This window comes from Pseudophryne corroboree, chromosome 12 (assembly GCF_028390025.1).
Source record: "Pseudophryne corroboree isolate aPseCor3 chromosome 12, aPseCor3.hap2, whole genome shotgun sequence".
NCBI lineage: Eukaryota > Metazoa > Chordata > Amphibia > Anura > Myobatrachidae > Pseudophryne > Pseudophryne corroboree.
The window spans coordinates 113,232,389-113,254,581 of record NC_086455.1 but is presented as its reverse complement, the minus strand read 5'-3'; the positions used below and the strand labels follow the sequence as shown (position 1 = coordinate 113,254,581).

The 22,193-nt window shown below is 42.8% G+C and overlaps 2 protein-coding genes across 2 annotated transcripts; both read left to right on the top strand.

Moving 5' to 3' along the window:
• Positions 1-8,553: 8,553 nt before the first annotated feature.
• LOC134980871 (Y-box-binding protein 2-B-like) lies at positions 8,554-9,678 on the top strand. Its single transcript, XM_063947868.1, has one exon. It carries the CDS (start codon positions 8,554-8,556, stop codon positions 9,676-9,678), a length of 1,125 nt encoding a protein of 374 aa, XP_063803938.1.
• Positions 9,679-14,171: 4,493 nt separating this feature from the next.
• On the top strand, positions 14,172-15,296 carry LOC134980872 (Y-box-binding protein 2-B-like). Its single transcript, XM_063947869.1, has one exon. The coding sequence runs from the start codon at positions 14,172-14,174 to the stop codon at positions 15,294-15,296; it is 1,125 nt and encodes a 374-aa protein (XP_063803939.1).
• Positions 15,297-22,193: the final 6,897 nt, after the last annotated feature.

Sequence of the window (22,193 nt, the reverse complement as noted above, 5' to 3'; positions counted from 1 at the left end):
ATTGTTAAAATGCATAATAACAACATCTGGCAGTAATTGGATTGCTGTACTGATAAACATCTCATGTATCACCAGCTTCCTAAATGATTGGGCGGTAAAAGCCTGGTGCCCTATGCAAAAGTAGTGCCGGTGAGGACTTGAAGTGCCCACATTACATTCTTATTTAAAACGAACGATGCTGTCAAAGGATGCTGTAAACCCAGGAAGAATCACAGAAAATTAATGAGCCCCAAGTTTTCGTTTAGCCCCCCCAGGTTTCAAGGTATTTAACCTATAAATCCACATGGACTCTAATTGCAATAACTTACGCCCCCTATCACCCCCTCGTATCGAATCAGGAACATGGTCAATGATCCGATGTTTGAAAGTGGCCATGGAATGTCTGTGTGTCACAAAATGTTTGGCCACCGGCTGATCACCATTACCTGATGCCAAAGCATTCCGAATGGCCTGTCTATGCTGGGCCATTCTGATCTTAAACTGGCACTCAGTTTTGCCAATGTAATACCGCCCGCAGGGGCAGATGATGGCATAAATCACAAACTTAGTGCTGCATGTAAGGGGCCATTTAATTTTATACTGTTTACCGGAAAAGGGGTGAGCTATGGTGGTCCCTGGTGACATGTGGGAGCATGTTGTGCAACCTGTGCATTTAAAACAGCCATTACGTCTGGTTATAAAATGTGTGGGATTTACTTTAAATTTGGACATATCGGTTTTGACCAAGATGTCCTTGATACTCCTGCCCTTTTTGTAACTGGGCATAATGCGCTTATCATGTAGCATTTGCAGCTCAGGGTCTGATGCCACTATTGGCCATAGCTGTCCAAGTCGGTGTTGCGTTTCCTGACTAGATACATCGTAATCGCACACCCAAGGGATAATTTTGGACATGTCTTTGGTGCGTTTAGGCTTGACCACACTATCTTTCTGTGTGGCTTCTGCCTTGAGGCAAGCTGATCGCACCAAGGACAGAGGGTACCCTCTTGTGAGAAATCTATTTTCCATCTCATCTAACTGACCTGCTCTATTGGAGTCGTTGTTGTTAGCCCTACAAACTCTCAAAAACTGAGAGTATGGCAGGCCCCTGATGGTGGATGGGGGGTGGAAACTATCGTAAGGCAAAATCGTGTTACGGTCAGTGGGTTTCCTATAAAGACACGTGATAATTTTACCATCCTCTAGTTTGATGAAAATGTCGAGGAAACAGATTTCGACAGGGCTACTATTCAAGGTGAGTTTAGCTGGGCTATCCGACTGATTGTGCGATTCGATCAAAGAGCTCAGATCATGAATCTGGCCCCACCAAAAAATTAACACGTCATCTATGTAACGGAAATAAACAAACAATCTATCGGCAACAGCCCTATCGGCCAAAAACAGATCGCGTTCAGTCTCCCACATAAAGGCATTGGCGAACGAGGGTGCCACTGAAGACCCCAATCTTTTATATCTGTAATTGGTATTTTTAATTGTTGTGGCAGCTTGCACTAGCACTTTATTCTAAATATCACCTGTTTATTGACCCAGTGAGGTCATCTTATAGTTTGATCACTGTTATTTGTGTTTTCATTGTTTGTTTACTTCACAGCATACAACGTTGCCGTGGTAACGCAGCCGGCTCCCGCAATATGGCTTCAGATCCCGCGAGACTCCGGACAGACACGTCACATGCGGCCTGTAGGAGACGCTCGGGCATTGCATATGCCTCGAGCGGTGTCCATGGTAACGCAGTGGGTGCCGGTGACGTCACCTCCGCCGCCGCTGGGACGTCAGTGAGCCGGGCGGAAGTCGGGCATGTGCGGCCGGCGGTCAGCGTTGCAGCATGTGACGGAATGGGGTCAGGGGGGTAAGTGATTTCTACCTTATTTAAACACTGTTGTTTCTGCACTGTTGTTATCCTGAAGAAGGGGACTAGGTCCCCGAAACGTTGATGTGACCTCTTTGCACGTTTTGCACCAATTATACTTTTGAAGTGAAAGTCTCTGAGTGCCGCCTCGTTTGTTCCACTGCATACCACCGGTCTCCGGTTGGGGAGGGCACCAGAGCAGGTCGAGCCCAGCATTGGACTCCGTGGAGTGCCGGAGCAGCCATACTTTCTACATTTTGGACCCCGCCGCATGTGCAATGCGCCAGGCTTCCAGCTCAAGGCACCCACCAATTTGTTCTTAAGGACACAAGGAACCCTACATCTCCAGGACACCATTCACTTTTTGCACTTTACTCAAGGTGTGTACAGCGAGTTTTGCACAGCAGTATTTGCACAGTCATTCTGACAAGCACTGAGTTCAACATGGCAGCTGCGGCCCTGGAACAGACCGACTTTACCTCTTTTTTGCTGCATTGTGATACACATGAGACCCTGAGCTTCTCAGATATAGAGGCTGAAAACATCCTTCACAAAGATCCAGCTTTTTCAGAGAAAGCAGCGACATCCCTAGAGGAAGCCCAACGAGATCTGCTACGACTGATGAAACGTGAAGTCGATTATCTATATCACAGCAGAACATTGTCTGTCTATTATAGAGCGAAACAACTGCCTCGAGGGTTCAGGGTGCACAATGTCCCTACCATCGGACGCTATAGTATGGAATTTTGCAAAAAATGGGTATCTGTGTTAAATAAATGCTCCATGGACTTAATTTTATTAGTAGTGGAGGAATCCACAAAGGAGTTTGAGAAGACTAAAGTCCAGATTGCCCAATTTAAAGTGGATCATGCCGAGTTGTTATCATCAGAAGAAGCCAGCGCATGGTTGCCCAAATTGAAAGAACAAGTGGAACTTTACAGGGTCAATCTGTTAAAGTTCAAAAAAGAGAAGCTTCTCAAAGTTCAATTGGACTACACTCAACATCGGGTGTATCCATGGCTGAGCAATTCTTCCAACTCTCAAGGTAAACCCAGATTTTTTCAAGCACGTAGGGAAAGACGGTGGATCGGTGCCAGCGCAACGTCTGCTAGCGATTCTGATGACTCTCACGGACAAGCCTCGTCAAATTCCCTCCGTGATACCCCTTTAGGGGTCAAGACCCGCGCCATCATCGCGGGTCGAGGAAGAAACACCAATTCACCAGACGAGGGAGACAAAACAAAAGGCAAAAGCAAAGCAAAGCCACCGAGAGCGAAGAAGCGCTAATCTTCAACCTGTCTAGTACTCCTCTATCACCATCTGAATTACGGGTACTCAATAAGGGTCTTACTTTTGTCCCGACTAATTATGGTGACGATTTTAAGAAAAAAATCAACACATTTAAATTGCACCGCACTTTAAAAATTAAGGAGCATTTTGGCAAACAACCTTCACTGGCCACCAAGAATCCACTACCCCCGAGAGTCCAGAAACTGGGGCCAAAGTCATGCTTCGACCCAATCTCCACCAACGCCTCTTTAAAAACCTTCCATAGAATGCTGGAGAATCTGGAGCCCAAACCCAGCAAACATCAATTCCACAATCTACAGCATGATGAAAGAGTGGCTCTAAAGGCGTTGAGCAGCAGAAAGGACATTGTAATTCGCGGCGCCGACAAAGGCGGGTCTGTGGTGGTGCAGAACACCACGGATTATACAGCAGAATGCCTTAGACTGCTTGGAGACAGTGACACGTATTGCACTTTAGACAAAGACCCTTCGTCAGAATATAAACTCGAATTATCACAGCTGCTTGAACGGGCCAAGGTGAATGGCTTCATTTCGGATGCCATTTTTGAAAAATTGTTACCGGACAAACCCGTAGTCCCCCTTTTTTATACCATTCCCAAGGTACACAAGGATGCACAGAGACCCCCGGGCAGACCCATCATCTCTGCCCGCGGGTCTCTTTGTGAACCAGCGGCCATCTTCTTGGACACGTATCTACAGCCGTGCATTCAGAACATTTGCACATATTTAAAGGACTCCAGCACTTTATTGCAGACATTTTGCACCATTAATGAAATTCCTACAGATGTTTCTTTAGCCACGGTAGATGTCACCAGCCTGTACACCTGCATTCCCCATCAGCAGGGGCTGCAGGCTGTGAGACGGCTCATAGTGGGTAATGTGCTTTATACAGGGCCTGACATCGATTTTTTCATCGAGCTGCTACAGTTCACCCTAACACATAATTTTTTCATCTTTGATGGTAGATTCTTCAGGCAGCGAACGGGGTGTGCCATGGGGTCTTCAGTGGCACCCTCGTTCGCCAATGCCTTTATGTGGGAGACTGAACACGATCTGTTTTTGGCCGATAGGGCTGTTGCCGATAGATTGTTTGTTTATTTCCGTTACATAGATGACGTGTTAATTTTTTGGCGGGGCCAGATTCATGATCTGAGCTCTTTGATCGAATCGCACAATCAGTCGGATAACCCAGCTAAACTCACCTTGAATAGTAGCCCTGTCGAAATCTGTTTCCTCGACATTTTCATCAAACTAGAGGACGGTAAAATTATCACGTGTCTTTATAGGAAACCCACTGACCGTAACACGATTTTGCGTTACGATAGTTTCCACCCCCCATCCACCATCAGGGGCCTGCCATACTCTCAGTTTTTGAGAGTTTGTAGGGCTAACAACAACGACTCCAATAGAGCAGGTCAGTTAGATGAGATGGAAAATAGATTTCTCACAAGAGGGTACCCTCTGTCCTTGGTGCGATCAGCTCGCCTCAAGGCAGAAGCCACACAGAAAGATAGTGTGGTCAAGCCTAAACGCACCAAAGACATGTCCAAAATTATCCCTTGGGTGTGCGATTACGATGTATCTAGTCAGGAAACGCAACACCGACTTGGACAGCTATGGCCAATAGTGGCATCAGACCCTGAGCTGCAAATGCTACATGATAAGCGCATTATGCCCAGTTACAAAAAGGGCAGGAGTATCAAGGACATCTTGGTCAAAACCGATATGTCCAAATTTAAAGTAAATCCCACACATTTTTTAACCAGACGTAATGGCTGTTTTAAATGCACAGGTTGCACAACATGCTCCCACATGTCACCAGGGACCTCCATAGCTCACCCCTTTTCCGGTAAACAGTATAAAATTAAATGGCCCCTTACATGCAGCACTAAGTTTGTGATTTATGCCATCATCTGCCCCTGCGGGCGGTATTACATTGGCAAAACTGAGTGCCAGTTTAAGATCAGAATGGCCCAGCATAGACAGGCCATTCGGAATGCTTTGGCATCAGGTAATGGTGATCAGCCGGTGGCCAAACATTTTGTGACACACAGACATTCCATGGCCACTTTCAAACATCGGATCATTGACCATGTTCCTGATTCGATACGAGGGAGTGATAGGGGGCGTAAGTTATTGCAATTAGAGTCCATGTGGATTTATAGGTTAAATACCTTGAAACCTGGAGGGCTAAACGAAAACTTGGGGCTCATTAATTTTCTGTGATTCTTCCTGGGTTTACAGCATCCTTTGACAGCATCGTTCGTTTTAAATAAGAATGTAATGTGGGCACTTCAAGTCCTCACCGGCACTACTTTTGCATAGGGCACCAGGCTTTTACCGCCCAATCATTTAGGAAGCCGGTGATACATGAGATGTTTACCAGTACAGCAATCCAATTACTGCCAGATGTTGTTATTATGCATTTTAACAATTATAATCTTTTATATCTGTAATTGGTGTAACCCTGATTAAGGGTTTATACAACACTTATACTGAGGTAGTTCAAATATTTTAATAAAAATTAAGTATAAGCATAGTGAAGTTAACTAATGTTTTTATATGCATTTTCTGAGGTAAATAATATAGTTCACATATATGTAATTGTATGTACATTGATGTAAATGTAGTGGTAAATACAATTAAAGCTTTTTTTATGGTTTCACAGTTCATCTAAACGGTTAATGTCCTTGTACTCCTAAATGTCAATCACCTAGTGTGGTGATTGCCAGTGGGCGGGGCATCACCTCAGAGTGGGTCATGTGACTACTAGAGAGGTGTGGATAGGTGCTGTCAGTGTAGCTGACAAGGAGACTGCAGATCCTCTGGTGAGAACACACACCTCATGGCTGCTCCGGCCGTCGCCCACATTAGAGCTGAGTGGTATACATTGCGGCGGCCGGAGGGTGCTTAGTGTGTGAAGCCAGAGCAGAGCTTCCTGGCTGTAAAGGTGGCGTCAACGGCATTGAGGCTCAGCACTGTTCACAGAACCCGGCCTCAGTGCTAGTCAAATCAACCAGCAGTATTAGAAGGGCGCGTCTGTGACAGGGAGGCGGAGAGGGTTCCTTCCTGTACCCCGAGTTATGGCAGCTCTACCTACTACAGACACAGACTCTGATAGTCACAACACAGAAGCCGCAGCAGCAGAGGCTCCATTCTGTGTGGCTGTAAGTGTAAGGGAGAAGTTGGGGGAGTGTCGGCAGGAGGCGGAGACTGAGCAGCAGTGACTGGCATTTGTAAGTGTAATACTATACTCACCCCAGCTACACCGAGGCAAAGTGACAGCCCCTGCACTGCAGCTAATATTGCATGCACTTGTAACTTCAAAGGAGTAAATATCTTAGACTAATACTTTGTAGCTATTATAGCAGCTAAGTGACAGTTAATCCAAGAAGATAAAGTACAGTATAGCTGCATAAGATATAATTGATCTCATCTACGGAGGTTCATACACATTGTAGAGATAGCTACATTACTCAGCTCACATAATAAGCAGCACCATCTGTGACATTGCTACCTATTGCGCCAACTCCATAACAGTACCAGAGGGAAGAGTAGCTAACAGAACTACACACAAGTTAGTAGAAGAGTGGCAGGACCGTAGAGTGGCTGCATGTGTGACTCCATATAGTAAATGAGAGGCTCGTAACTAAGATCTAATGGAGGCAGATGAAGAGAAATATGCTGCCTTTTTGGATTTTAAACAAATGTAGCTATAATATGTAAAGCAAAGTTAAAAACTGGAAAGGAAATTTTTATTTGATGGTCACAGTTGAGTTTTATGGAGGAGTGCATGAAATATAAAAGGACTGAACTCTTTCATGAAGGAGATTAAACGCAGCTATATTGAGTAGGTGAATTGTAATTTTCTGCGTGAATCAAAAACATTTCTACATTCAACTAAAGAGTTTGTTAAACAGAGAAATATAACTTCAAACTCAGTTTAGGCTTACAAGGAGAAGCGACAACATACAGTACAGCACATATAGTGCTGACTAATCCTTCACAGTGGAACTAGTGAAATACTTGAAGATATCTCACAGTTAACAAAACTTAAGATCCTTCTTAAAGGGCCCCAACGTAAGTGCACCGACGTTACTGCAGTACACAGTGAGACAAATTTGAACCTGGGTTTATAGTTATGATTTTTGTTTTTGTTTTGTTATTTGTATTTAATAGGGCATATCTATGTGTTCTACAACTACATACGGTGCAACTATTCGATAAATGTTAATGTTGGCAATGTTATTATACCTATGTGCTTACATTAAAACTTATGTACTTGTCTCTTGCATAACATTCTAGTGTAATATTCTTTGTGAAAGCAGATAAAGAGTACAGGTATTCTTATACAGCAACAATTTCAGGTGTAAATGTCATGGTATTGTTTAAAATAGTACAATTGTAATCTCACATGCCTATACATAGGACACAGATTGCCTACCTATCAGGCTTACCCAAGCAAGCCAAATAGAATATAGCTTGGGTGGAGGCACATATGTATTAAGTATCCCTGGGTGGTGAGAGAGGGGTTACATTTGGAGGCACCGCTTGAGATAGAAATTACACCCAGGCCCTGTTACACCACAGGTGTCAGCTGCCATTAGTTATTGACAAAGTCCCTCACATCTCTAAAAATAAAATACAAATATGGGAAAGAAGCAACGGAACAGAGAGAAGGTCGGACAAAAAGCCATTGCTGTATCAGTCGGGAGAGTTGGAGCCCATAGAGAATGTAAAAGTATGGACAAACTAGAGTACCATCAGCGGCCAGACTTAAAGGAAGAGGTGACATGCAAGTTTGCTGGAACTACTGGAAATAACCTAGGTGTGAAAGATGAAAAAATATTAGATGTCCCTGTAGAGTTGGAGAAGAGAAAGAAAAAATCCAAGGACAAGAAAGTCAGACTGGATCCTAACCTGAAGGATACTGAGGGAGGTATTAGTGACAACCTTGCTCAGACTTTGGTCACTAATATGGATTATGGAATGATAGGAGATAAGAATGTTGTACCACTGAAAGAGAGAGTTTCAGGGGAAGTGAAAACAGATATAGGTTTACAGAAATTAGAAACTGTGCTAAAGCAAATAGCTGAGGATTTTAAGAAACATGGACAATTCGTATTAGCTCTTCCAAAAGATCAACAGAAGGACCTGCTTTCCCTGTTTCCAACTTCCATTGAGGAACAAACAAGAAGAGAAAGTCCAGTGGATGTACAGACCCCGATAGAGGTGATAAGACATATAGCACTGGACAGGTCTAAACATATTTATCAGTTGTTGGAGGTTCTAGATGAAACCCGATGGAAGCTAAAAGATGAACAAATGTTTAACACCAAAATTGATGAAAGGAATAAAGAGCTTGAAAGAGAACTTTAGTTTATACAGAGAGAGATGGAAACCATTGCATCCGATGAAAGACAAACCAAAGTAGATCAGGAGCAACAAAAGTTGATAATGTACCAGCAGCAGGAAGACAATATTCATTCTCTGGAATCAAAAATAACTGAGCTGTCTGAATTATTGGAAGTGGGTAAAGAAACTGAAAAGGAGGATCGTATTCGTCTGAATGAAATGAAAGAAAGACTGTCTCAGCTAGAATCTGAGAATAAAATACTCAAGGATGCCAACATCCTAAACAACTGTCTTGAAGACTGTATCCATGAAGTTTCTATGCGACCGGATACTAAGGACATAGGATTACAGACTGAGGTAGTGGATGATATACTGCTGGGACACTCTTCTATGAATAAAGTTAATAGTCAAGGGACACAGTATATGTCTCTTAAAATGACTGGCACAGTAATATGGTTCCATGTGAAGAAAGGCTATGGCTTCATTAAAAGGCATGACACCGGAGAAGACATATTTGTACATTGGACATCCATAAGGAATAATAACCCCCTTAAACTGTTGTACAGTGTAGGAGATGGAGAGAAAGTAGAATTTGAAGTGTTGGAAGGGGAAAAGGGTGTACATGCAGCAAATGTGACTGGCATAGGTGGAGTGCCAGTAAAAGGGAGTCGATTTGCTCCAAAACGAAAAGGATCATGCAGTTATTGTTATCAGTCACGAGATAAAGCGGTTGATGAAGGAAGTGCATATTCAGAACAAAGGCAAGGGAGAGATCCAGCTCCATGTCATCCTTCTGCAACCTTACATTACCAACGTTTCTCGAAATTCAAAGGTAGAGTAAATCAGTCCCAGGATCAAGAAACAGCAAATTCAGATGCTAAAGACTTGATAACTTTAGAAGCTTCGTCAGAGGAAGAACATAGTCTCAGTGACAATCGTAGTGAAGAACATGATCCCTTTACCCTAGCCAAATATCTTAAATTTTCCATCCAAAGTCCAGTACTAAAGGAAGGCAATAGGTCAGGTGTAGAAGAACAAGGGAAACCAGCACGATCAGAGAACACTATCCCAGGGAGGCATGAAGGCTATGTAGTTCCATCTCTCCCTAGTTGGCCAACAGTCAAAATGATTGAGATGAGGTGGCTTGCTAATGGATGTGAATGAATATAAACTATTTTAGCATAGTGAGTAAGGTAGATGGTGCATTGGCCCCTACAGATAGAAAACGGTGACAATGCACCAGGGGGAGAAATGTAACCCTGATTAAGGGTTTATACAACACTTATACTGAGGTAGTTCAAATATTTTAATAAAAATTAAGTATAAGCATAGTGAAGTTAACTAATGTTTTTATATGCATTTTCTGAGGTAAATAATATAGTTCACATATATGTAATTGTATGTACATTGATGTAAATGTAGTGGTAAATACAATTAAAGCTTTTTTTATGGTTTCACAGTTCATCTAAACGGTTAATGTCCTTGTACTCCTAACTGTCAATCACCTAGTGTGGTGATTGCCAGTGGGCGGGGCATCACCTCAGAGTGGGTCATGTGACTACTAGAGAGGTGTGGATAGGTGCTGTCAGTGTAGCTGACAAGGAGACTGCAGATCCTCTGGTGAGAACACACACCTCATGGCTGCTCCGGCCGTCGCCCACATTAGAGCTGAGTGGTATACATTGCGGCGGCCGGAGGGTGCTTAGTGTGTGAAGCCAGAGCAGAGCTTCCTGGCTGTAAAGGTGGCGTCAACGGCATTGAGGCTCAGCACTGTTCACAGAACCCGGCCTCAGTGCTAGTCAAATCAACCAGCAGTATTAGAAGGGCGCGTCTGTGACAGGGAGGCGGAGAGGGTACCTTCCTGTACCCCGAGTTATGGCAGCTCTACCTACTACAGACACAGACTCTGATAGTCACAACATGATAAGCGCATTATGCCCAGTTACAAAAAGGGCAGGAGTATCAAGGACATCTTGGTCAAAACCGATATGTCCAAATTTAAAGTAAATCCCACACATTTTTTAACCAGACGTAATGGCTGTTTTAAATGCACAGGTTGCACAACATGCTCCCACATGTCACCAGGGACCTCCATAGCTCACCCCTTTTCCGGTAAACAGTATAACATTAAATGGCCCCTTACATGCAGCACTAAGTTTGTGATTTATGCCATCATCTGCCCCTGCGGGCGGTATTACATTGGCAAAACTGAGTGCCAGTTTAAGATCAGAATGGCCCAGCATAGACAGGCCATTCGGAATGCTTTGGCATCAGGTAATGGTGATCAGCCGGTGGCCAAACATTTTGTGACACACAGACATTCCATGGCCACTTTCAAACATCGGATCATTGACCATGTTCCTGATTCGATACGAGGGAGTGATAGGGGGCGTAAGTTATTGCAATTAGAGTCCATGTGGATTTATAGGTTAAATACCTTGAAACCTGGGGGGCTAAACGAAAACTTGGGGCTCATTAATTTTCTGTGATTCTTCCTGGGTTTACAGCATCCTTTGACAGCATCGTTCGTTTTAAATAAGAATGTAATGTGGGCACTTCAAGTCCTCACCGGCACTACTTTTGCATAGGGCACCAGGCTTTTACCGCCCAATCATTTAGGAAGCCGGTGATACATGAGATGTTTACCAGTACAGCAATCCAATTACTGCCAGATGTTGTTATTATGCATTTTAACAATTATAATCTTTTATATCTGTAATTGGTGTAACCCTGATTAAGGGTTTATACAACACTTATACTGAGGTAGTTCAAATATTTTAATAAAAATTAAGTATAAGCATAGTGAAGTTAACTAATGTTTTTATATGCATTTTCTGAGGTAAATAATATAGTTCACATATATGTAATTGTATGTACATTGATGTAAATGTAGTGGTAAATACAATTAAAGCTTTTTTTATGGTTTCACAGTTCATCTAAACGGTTAATGTCCTTGTACTCCTAAATGTCAATCACCTAGTGTGGTGATTGCCAGTGGGCGGGGCATCACCTCAGAGTGGGTCATGTGACTACTAGAGAGGTGTGGATAGGTGCTGTCAGTGTAGCTGACAAGGAGACTGCAGATCCTCTGGTGAGAACACACACCTCATGGCTGCTCCGGCCGTCGCCCACATTAGAGCTGAGTGGTATACATTGCGGCGGCCGGAGGGTGCTTAGTGTGTGAAGCCAGAGCAGAGCTTCCTGGCTGTAAAGGTGGCGTCAACGGCATTGAGGCTCAGCACTGTTCACAGAACCCGGCCTCAGTGCTAGTCAAATCAACCAGCAGTATTAGAAGGGCGCGTCTGTGACAGGGAGGCGGAGAGGGTTCCTTCCTGTACCCCGAGTTATGGCAGCTCTACCTACTACAGACACAGACTCTGATAGTCACAACACAGAAGCCGCAGCAGCAGAGGCTCCATTCTGTGTGGCTGTAAGTGTAAGGGAGAAGTTGGGGGAGTGTCGGCAGGAGGCGGAGACTGAGCAGCAGTGACTGGCATTTGTTAGTGTAATACTATACTCACCCCAGCTACACCGAGGCAAAGTGACAGCCCCTGCACTGCAGCTAATATTGCATGCACTTGTAACTTCAAAGGAGTAAATATCTTAGACTAATACTTTGTAGCTATTATAGCAGCTAAGTGACAGTTAATCCAAGAAGATAAAGTACAGTATAGCTGCATAAGATATAATTGATCTCATCTACGGAGGTTCATACACATTGTAGAGATAGCTACATTACTCAGCTCACATAATAAGCAGCACCATCTGTGACATTGCTACCTATTGCGCCAACTCCATAACAGTACCAGAGGGAAGAGTAGCTAACAGAACTACACACAAGTTAGTAGAAGAGTGGCAGGACCGTAGAGTGGCTGCATGTGTGACTCCATATAGTAAATGAGAGGCTCGTAACTAAGATCTAATGGAGGCAGATGAAGAGAAATATGCTGCCTTTTTGGATTTTAAACAAATGTAGCTATAATATGTAAAGCAAAGTTAAAAACTGGAAAGGAAATTTTTATTTGATGGTCACAGTTGAGTTTTATGGAGGAGTGCATGAAATATAAAAGGACTGAACTCTTTCATGAAGGAGATTAAACGCAGCTATATTGAGTAGGTGAATTGTAATTTTCTGCGTGAATCAAAAACATTTCTACATTCAACTAAAGAGTTTGTTAAACAGAGAAATATAACTTCAAACTCAGTTTAGGCTTACAAGGAGAAGCGACAACATACAGTACAGCACATATAGTGCTGACTAATCCTTCACAGTGGAACTAGTGAAATACTTGAAGATATCTCACAGTTAACAAAACTTAAGATCCTTCTTAAAGGGCCCCAACGTAAGTGCACCGACGTTACTGCAGTACACAGTGAGACAAATTTGAACCTGGGTTTATAGTTATGATTTTTGTTTTTGTTTTGTTATTTGTATTTAATAGGGCATATCTATGTGTTCTACAACTACATACGGTGCAACTATTCGATAAATGTTAATGTTGGCAATGTTATTATACCTATGTGCTTACATTAAAACTTATGTACTTGTCTCTTGCATAACATTCTAGTGTAATATTCTTTGTGAAAGCAGATAAAGAGTACAGGTATTCTTATACAGCAACAATTTCAGGTGTAAATGTCATGGTATTGTTTAAAATAGTACAATTGTAATCTCACATGCCTATACATAGGACACAGATTGCCTACCTATCAGGCTTACCCAAGCAAGCCAAATAGAATATAGCTTGGGTGGAGGCACATATGTATTAAGTATCCCTGGGTGGTGAGAGAGGGGTTACATTTGGAGGCACCGCTTGAGATAGAAATTACACCCAGGCCCTGTTACACCACAGGTGTCAGCTGCCATTAGTTATTGACAAAGTCCCTCACATCTCTAAAAATAAAATACAAATATGGGAAAGAAGCAACGGAACAGAGAGAAGGTCGGACAAAAAGCCATTGCTGTATCAGTCGGGAGAGTTGGAGCCCATAGAGAATGTAAAAGTATGGACAAACTAGAGTACCATCAGCGGCCAGACTTAAAGGAAGAGGTGACATGCAAGTTTGCTGGAACTACTGGAAATAACCTAGGTGTGAAAGATGAAAAAATATTAGATGTCCCTGTAGAGTTGGAGAAGAGAAAGAAAAAATCCAAGGACAAGAAAGTCAGACTGGATCCTAACCTGAAGGATACTGAGGGAGGTATTAGTGACAACCTTGCTCAGACTTTGGTCACTAATATGGATTATGGAATGATAGGAGATAAGAATGTTGTACCACTGAAAGAGAGAGTTTCAGGGGAAGTGAAAACAGATATAGGTTTACAGAAATTAGAAACTGTGCTAAAGCAAATAGCTGAGGATTTTAAGAAACATGGACAATTCGTATTAGCTCTTCCAAAAGATCAACAGAAGGACCTGCTTTCCCTGTTTCCAACTTCCATTGAGGAACAAACAAGAAGAGAAAGTCCAGTGGATGTACAGACCCCGATAGAGGTGATAAGACATATAGCACTGGACAGGTCTAAACATATTTATCAGTTGTTGGAGGTTCTAGATGAAACCCGATGGAAGCTAAAAGATGAACAAATGTTTAACACCAAAATTGATGAAAGGAATAAAGAGCTTGAAAGAGAACTTTAGTTTATACAGAGAGAGATGGAAACCATTGCATCCGATGAAAGACAAACCAAAGTAGATCAGGAGCAACAAAAGTTGATAATGTACCAGCAGCAGGAAGACAATATTCATTCTCTGGAATCAAAAATAACTGAGCTGTCTGAATTATTGGAAGTGGGTAAAGAAACTGAAAAGGAGGATCGTATTCGTCTGAATGAAATGAAAGAAAGACTGTCTCAGCTAGAATCTGAGAATAAAATACTCAAGGATGCCAACATCCTAAACAACTGTCTTGAAGACTGTATCCATGAAGTTTCTATGCGACCGGATACTAAGGACATAGGATTACAGACTGAGGTAGTGGATGATATACTGCTGGGACACTCTTCTATGAATAAAGTTAATAGTCAAGGGACACAGTATATGTCTCTTAAAATGACTGGCACAGTAATATGGTTCCATGTGAAGAAAGGCTATGGCTTCATTAAAAGGCATGACACCGGAGAAGACATATTTGTACATTGGACATCCATAAGGAATAATAACCCCCTTAAACTGTTGTACAGTGTAGGAGATGGAGAGAAAGTAGAATTTGAAGTGTTGGAAGGGGAAAAGGGTGTACATGCAGCAAATGTGACTGGCATAGGTGGAGTGCCAGTAAAAGGGAGTCGATTTGCTCCAAAACGAAAAGGATCATGCAGTTATTGTTATCAGTCACGAGATAAAGCGGTTGATGAAGGAAGTGCATATTCAGAACAAAGGCAAGGGAGAGATCCAGCTCCATGTCATCCTTCTGCAACCTTACATTACCAACGTTTCTCGAAATTCAAAGGTAGAGTAAATCAGTCCCAGGATCAAGAAACAGCAAATTCAGATGCTAAAGACTTGATAACTTTAGAAGCTTCGTCAGAGGAAGAACATAGTCTCAGTGACAATCGTAGTGAAGAACATGATCCCTTTACCCTAGCCAAATATCTTAAATTTTCCATCCAAAGTCCAGTACTAAAGGAAGGCAATAGGTCAGGTGTAGAAGAACAAGGGAAACCAGCACGATCAGAGAACACTATCCCAGGGAGGCATGAAGGCTATGTAGTTCCATCTCTCCCTAGTTGGCCAACAGTCAAAATGATTGAGATGAGGTGGCTTGCTAATGGATGTGAATGAATATAAACTATTTTAGCATAGTGAGTAAGGTAGATGGTGCATTGGCCCCTACAGATAGAAAACGGTGACAATGCACCAGGGGGAGAAATGTAACCCTGATTAAGGGTTTATACAACACTTATACTGAGGTAGTTCAAATATTTTAATAAAAATTAAGTATAAGCATAGTGAAGTTAACTAATGTTTTTATATGCATTTTCTGAGGTAAATAATATAGTTCACATATATGTAATTGTATGTACATTGATGTAAATGTAGTGGTAAATACAATTAAAGCTTTTTTTATGGTTTCACAGTTCATCTAAACGGTTAATGTCCTTGTACTCCTAACTGTCAATCACCTAGTGTGGTGATTGCCAGTGGGCGGGGCATCACCTCAGAGTGGGTCATGTGACTACTAGAGAGGTGTGGATAGGTGCTGTCAGTGTAGCTGACAAGGAGACTGCAGATCCTCTGGTGAGAACACACACCTCATGGCTGCTCCGGCCGTCGCCCACATTAGAGCTGAGTGGTATACATTGCGGCGGCCGGAGGGTGCTTAGTGTGTGAAGCCAGAGCAGAGCTTCCTGGCTGTAAAGGTGGCGTCAACGGCATTGAGGCTCAGCACTGTTCACAGAACCCGGCCTCAGTGCTAGTCAAATCAACCAGCAGTATTAGAAGGGCGCGTCTGTGACAGGGAGGCGGAGAGGGTACCTTCCTGTACCCCGAGTTATGGCAGCTCTACCTACTACAGACACAGACTCTGATAGTCACAACATGATAAGCGCATTATGCCCAGTTACAAAAAGGGCAGGAGTATCAAGGACATCTTGGTCAAAACCGATATGTCCAAATTTAAAGTAAATCCCACACATTTTTTAACCAGACGTAATGGCTGTTTTAAATGCACAGGTTGCACAACATGCTCCCACATGTCACCAGGGACCTCCATAGCTCACCCCTTTTCCGGTAAACAGTATAACATTAAATGGCCCCTTACATGCAGCACTAAGTTTGTGATTTATGCCATCATCTGCCCCTGCGGGCGGTATTACATTGGCAAAACTGAGTGCCAGTTTAAGATCAGAATGGCCCAGCATAGACAGGCCATTCGGAATGCTTTGGCATCAGGTAATGGTGATCAGCCGGTGGCCAAACATTTTGTGACACACAGACATTCCATGGCCACTTTCAAACATCGGATCATTGACCATGTTCCTGATTCGATACGAGGGAGTGATAGGGGGCGTAAGTTATTGCAATTAGAGTCCATGTGGATTTATAGGTTAAATACCTTGAAACCTGGGGGGCTAAACGAAAACTTGGGGCTCATTAATTTTCTGTGATTCTTCCTGGGTTTACAGCATCCTTTGACAGCATCGTTCGTTTTAAATAAGAATGTAATGTGGGCACTTCAAGTCCTCACCGGCACTACTTTTGCATAGGGCACCAGGCTTTTACCGCCCAATCATTTAGGAAGCCGGTGATACATGAGATGTTTACCAGTACAGCAATCCAATTACTGCCAGATGTTGTTATTATGCATTTTAACAATTATAATCTTTTATATCTGTAATTGGTGTAACCCTGATTAAGGGTTTATACAACACTTATACTGAGGTAGTTCAAATATTTTAATAAAAATTAAGTATAAGCATAGTGAAGTTAACTAATGTTTTTATATGCATTTTCTGAGGTAAATAATATAGTTCACATATATGTAATTGTATGTACATTGATGTAAATGTAGTGGTAAATACAATTAAAGCTTTTTTTATGGTTTCACAGTTCATCTAAACGGTTAATGTCCTTGTACTCCTAAATGTCAATCACCTAGTGTGGTGATTGCCAGTGGGCGGGGCATCACCTCAGAGTGGGTCATGTGACTACTAGAGAGGTGTGGATAGGTGCTGTCAGTGTAGCTGACAAGGAGACTGCAGATCCTCTGGTGAGAACACACACCTCATGGCTGCTCCGGCCGTCGCCCACATTAGAGCTGAGTGGTATACATTGCGGCGGCCGGAGGGTGCTTAGTGTGTGAAGCCAGAGCAGAGCTTCCTGGCTGTAAAGGTGGCGTCAACGGCATTGAGGCTCAGCACTGTTCACAGAACCCGGCCTCAGTGCTAGTCAAATCAACCAGCAGTATTAGAAGGGCGCGTCTGTGACAGGGAGGCGGAGAGGGTTCCTTCCTGTACCCCGAGTTATGGCAGCTCTACCTACTACAGACACAGACTCTGATAGTCACAACACAGAAGCCGCAGCAGCAGAGGCTCCATTCTGTGTGGCTGTAAGTGTAAGGGAGAAGTTGGGGGAGTGTCGGCAGGAGGCGGAGACTGAGCAGCAGTGACTGGCATTTGTAAGTGTAATACTATACTCACCCCAGCTACACCGAGGCAAAGTGACAGCCCCTGCACTGCAGCTAATATTGCATGCACTTGTAACTTCAAAGGAGTAAATATCTTAGACTAATACTTTGTAGCTATTATAGCAGCTAAGTGACAGTTAATCCAAGAAGATAAAGTACAGTATAGCTGCATAAGATATAATTGATCTCATCTACGGAGGTTCATACACATTGTAGAGATAGCTACATTACTCAGCTCACATAATAAGCAGCACCATCTGTGACATTGCTACCTATTGCGCCAACTCCATAACAGTACCAGAGGGAAGAGTAGCTAACAGAACTACACACAAGTTAGTAGAAGAGTGGCAGGACCGTAGAGTGGCTGCATGTGTGACTCCATATAGTAAATGAGAGGCTCGTAACTAAGATCTAATGGAGGCAGATGAAGAGAAATATGCTGCCTTTTTGGATTTTAAACAAATGTAGCTATAATATGTAAAGCAAAGTTAAAAACTGGAAAGGAAATTTTTATTTGATGGTCACAGTTGAGTTTTATGGAGGAGTGCATGAAATATAAAAGGACTGAACTCTTTCATGAAGGAGATTAAACGCAGCTATATTGAGTAGGTGAATTGTAATTTTCTGCGTGAATCAAAAACATTTCTACATTCAACTAAAGAGTTTGTTAAACAGAGAAATATAACTTCAAACTCAGTTTAGGCTTACAAGGAGAAGCGACAACATACAGTACAGCACATATAGTGCTGACTAATACCGCTTTCACATCGCTAACCCGGTAAAGAACCGGCTTTTGAACACGCTTGCGACCCGGGTCTGAACACGCTATACCCCTTTCACATCGCAGTTTGGAGCCGTGTTATTACCGGGTTATTCCCGGGTTGGTGCCTTTCACACTGAACCCGGTTCGCCCTTTGAAAACATTTGTGATGTCATTATAAATGGACTTTTCTGTCTCCTATTGATGAGGTTGCAAAGGTATTACAAGGAGGGGCTGGGGAGTGCTCAGTAGTGCAGCAATCATGGCCGACACAGCACATGTCTCTATAGACTTTGTGATAGTCTCAGCTGTACTACTCTTGGATTCAGCCTGTGAGAGGATATTTGAGCTTCTCACATTCTGTAGCTTGTTCAGCAGCTATGTTATGAGGAGGAGGAGGCTGCAGTATTTGAGAGACACCACCATTCGTCGTCGGCAATACCTGCGCAGGAGGAGATCGTTTATATCTGCTTCTGTGACCACCATACTCAACCTTAACCTCAGTACTCAACGAAAATTGTGGTCTAGAGAACGGCAGCATGGGCAAGTTTTTATGCAAAGTGTACTGAACTTTCAGGATGTTCAGTGGAAGTGTCACTTCAGGATGTCACGTCACACATTCCACTATCTTTTGGATTTAATGTCCCCAGCACTCTCTAGACAGACCACAAACTTCAGGTCACCAATAGAGCCAAGCAGGAGGCTAGCTATAGCATTGTGGTGGTATGCCACTCCAGGTGAATATCGCACAATTGCTTGCCTGTTTGGTGTGGGTATATCTACCGTTTGCACCATTGTACATGAAGTGACCAAAGCATTGGTGGACAACCTATACCACAGATTTATATCTCTTCCGCAAGGCCAGCGTTTGGATGAAACAATTGTGGGATTTGTGGAGTCTGGATATCCGCAGTGTGCAGGTGCAATTGATGGTACCCACATCCCTATAATCGCACCTCATGATAATCATGCCGACTACTACAACAGAAAGGGATGGCATTCCATTGTTTTGCAAGCTGTGGTGGATCATAAGTATTGGTAATGTTCTTATCATTGTGTTTTCTTAATGCTAATTGTTTATAATTAATTTACAACTTAATATATATTTTTATATATTTTTATATAGTTTCACTGACGTATTCATCGGTTGGCCGGGGCGGTCACATGACGCTCGAGTTCTTGCAAACTCTGATCTGTACCGGGTAGCAGAGGACAAGCAAGGGGGCTACCTTTTTCCAAGAGAGGTGATTAATTATTTGTTTAAAAATTTTAATACTTTTGAAAACATGACCAAGAAAAGATGTGTTAAAATGACAAAATGTTCATGAATCAAGCAGGTAATAGATGACTGCAATTTAATTTACATTGGGACCAATTGGCGTTACCTTCAAACATGCTTCCTATGTGCCCGCCAGACTGCCCATCATGGAGGAGTCTGCTCATATTTGTATTCCAATTTCTTATTGCTAACGTACATTTTTTTACATCTATATTCCTACTAGAAATCCAAATTTGTGGACGGAGTGGAGATCCCGGTACACATAATTGGTGATGCAGCCTACCCGTTACGACGATGGCTCATGAAGGGGTTCACCCAACATGTCCAGCTGAGCCCCAATCAAATTACATATACGCACACCCTGAGCTCGGCAAGAATGGTGGTCGAAAATGCCTTTGGACGATTAAAAGGACGTTGGCGCTGTCTTATGAAGCGCAATGATGTAGACATTAATATCATGCCTAACATTGTTGCAGCATGTTGTATTCTGCATAACCTATGTGAGTTTCAGAGGGAGGAATTCCTACCAGAGTGGACAGTGCAGGCCTCTGCTGCGTACCCTGCACTTGATTGTGAGGCCTATTTGGGCGACCATTCTGGAAGTGCAGAACAGATGAGGTCTGCTATAATGGCCAACCTTCCCTCATTACTCCGTTAATTTTTTTCAGTTTGTATATTCTGTTAATTGTTGTTGATACAAAAAAAAAACCTGTTTAGTTGACATTCTGCTACTGTGTCGATACAAATGTACAACATCAATATCCAATTTGAAATGGATGTATCAAGCATTTTGTTTGTTTGTAAGTAAAAATAGGACAAGTCCAAAGATTAACAAAAGGTCAGAGACCGTAGAATTTTAATTTGTATAAAACTTTGGAAAATAAAGTAGTGCAATCGTTACAGTAACAAGTCAAACCAGTAATAGTGCAGTAAAAACACTCCTATGATTTTAAAACAAACCTTTTTTTAAAAACAATAACTATTTAAGTTAAATTACGATAAACAGGAGACTCTGTAGTTGTCTCCGTTTCATCAGAAGGTGATTGGGTGTGTTGAGGTTGTGTATGTCGAGGATGGGTATAGTGAGTTGGAGTTAGTGGAGGTGGGGTTTGTTGGGGTTGGTTATGGCGAGGATGGGTATGGTGTGGCGTTGGTTGAGGTGTGGTATGATATGGCACTGTGTGCAGCCCTTCAATGCATTGGAACATTCGGTCAAATATGGACATTTGAAATTCCTGCATTTCTCTCTGACGTTCTCTTGCATCCCTATTATAGGTTTCCTGCATAGAGATCAGCTGCGTCATAAATGTATTGTTCATGTCTTGCTCTGCCTGCAGAAATCGCTCGAGACGTGCATCTTCTCGATCAGCCATAGCAGCGTCCATCTGCTGTAATTTTTCCACCAGGACAGTGGTCATAATTCTTGCAGCTTGCTCCGTTTTATTTGGCCGGCGCCTCCTTGGCGGAACAGTATATACTGCAGACACAAATCAAATAATATGTTATTGGAATTTGCAAAGAGCTTATATAAAATAGCAGTGTTTGCAAACGTGTTTTGTGGCCTCCTTCCACCTACACACTGCATATACTCTGCAACATTTATCATTTTAAATTGTATGCATTTTTTTCACAGATTTATTGACGTTAATGTTTAGAGTTGTTAGTTTGTGTTTAGTTTACGTTAATTGTTAATGTTAGTTATTATGCTTTTAGGATTGTTGTACTTACTGTTTCCACGCAAAGGCTGCGTTTGTGCAATTAGGGCCATTTGACTTGGCCCAGCCGCTGTGTCTTCTGGCGCATCAGTGGTTTCAGTTCTGCTGGGCTCCTGTACAACTGGGTCAGGCATAGTGGTTGCCATCGGTTGCGTATCATCCAGTACTAGTAGTGGAGATGGTGGTGGTGGTGATCGGGTGTCTGGGTCCTGTGCTCGGGTGTCTGGGTCCTGTACGCTGGTGGAAGCAGCACAGGCCTGTCTTGTTTCTGCTGCTGCTATGCTGGAGGATAAGCTAACCGGTGTTGCAAGTGCTGTGTGGCCAAATATGGTGGCACACTGCTCATAATATTGTCACTCCATACGGGCAGCACCACTTCTGTTTCTGTTGTGATCGTGGACCTTATGGAAATTCCTTTTAAGGGCCTTTAGCTTATTGATTACCTGCTGGGAGGTACGGTGGAATCCAGAGGCTGCAAGCATCTTCGTTATGTTTTTGTATGTGATTGCATCCTTAACAGTCCCTGTCATTTGGTGGGTGATTTCCGACTCCCCTCTTATCCGTAACAGCTCCCTAACCTCATCCTCACTCCAGTTTGCCATATTTTCCAAGCACTGTAGCAATGTAGCACTGAATGTAGAAGTATAAATAAAAACACACTGTTTAAAGCGTGATGCCTGTTTATTTCCGGGTTCAGACAGGTGACATCATGCAGGGAGACAACCTATCATCTCCTTTTTAAGATTACCGGGTTGAATATAGCGGGTCTGAGGCTTCACACTGCCAAATGAACCGTTTC

What these genes read in the sequence shown, in the direction of transcription:
- LOC134980871 (XM_063947868.1), top strand. Translation starts at nt 8,554, where the DNA reads ATGGAAACCATTGCATCCGATGAAAGACAAACCAAAGTAGATCAGGAG.
- LOC134980872 (XM_063947869.1), top strand. Translation starts at nt 14,172, where the DNA reads ATGGAAACCATTGCATCCGATGAAAGACAAACCAAAGTAGATCAGGAG.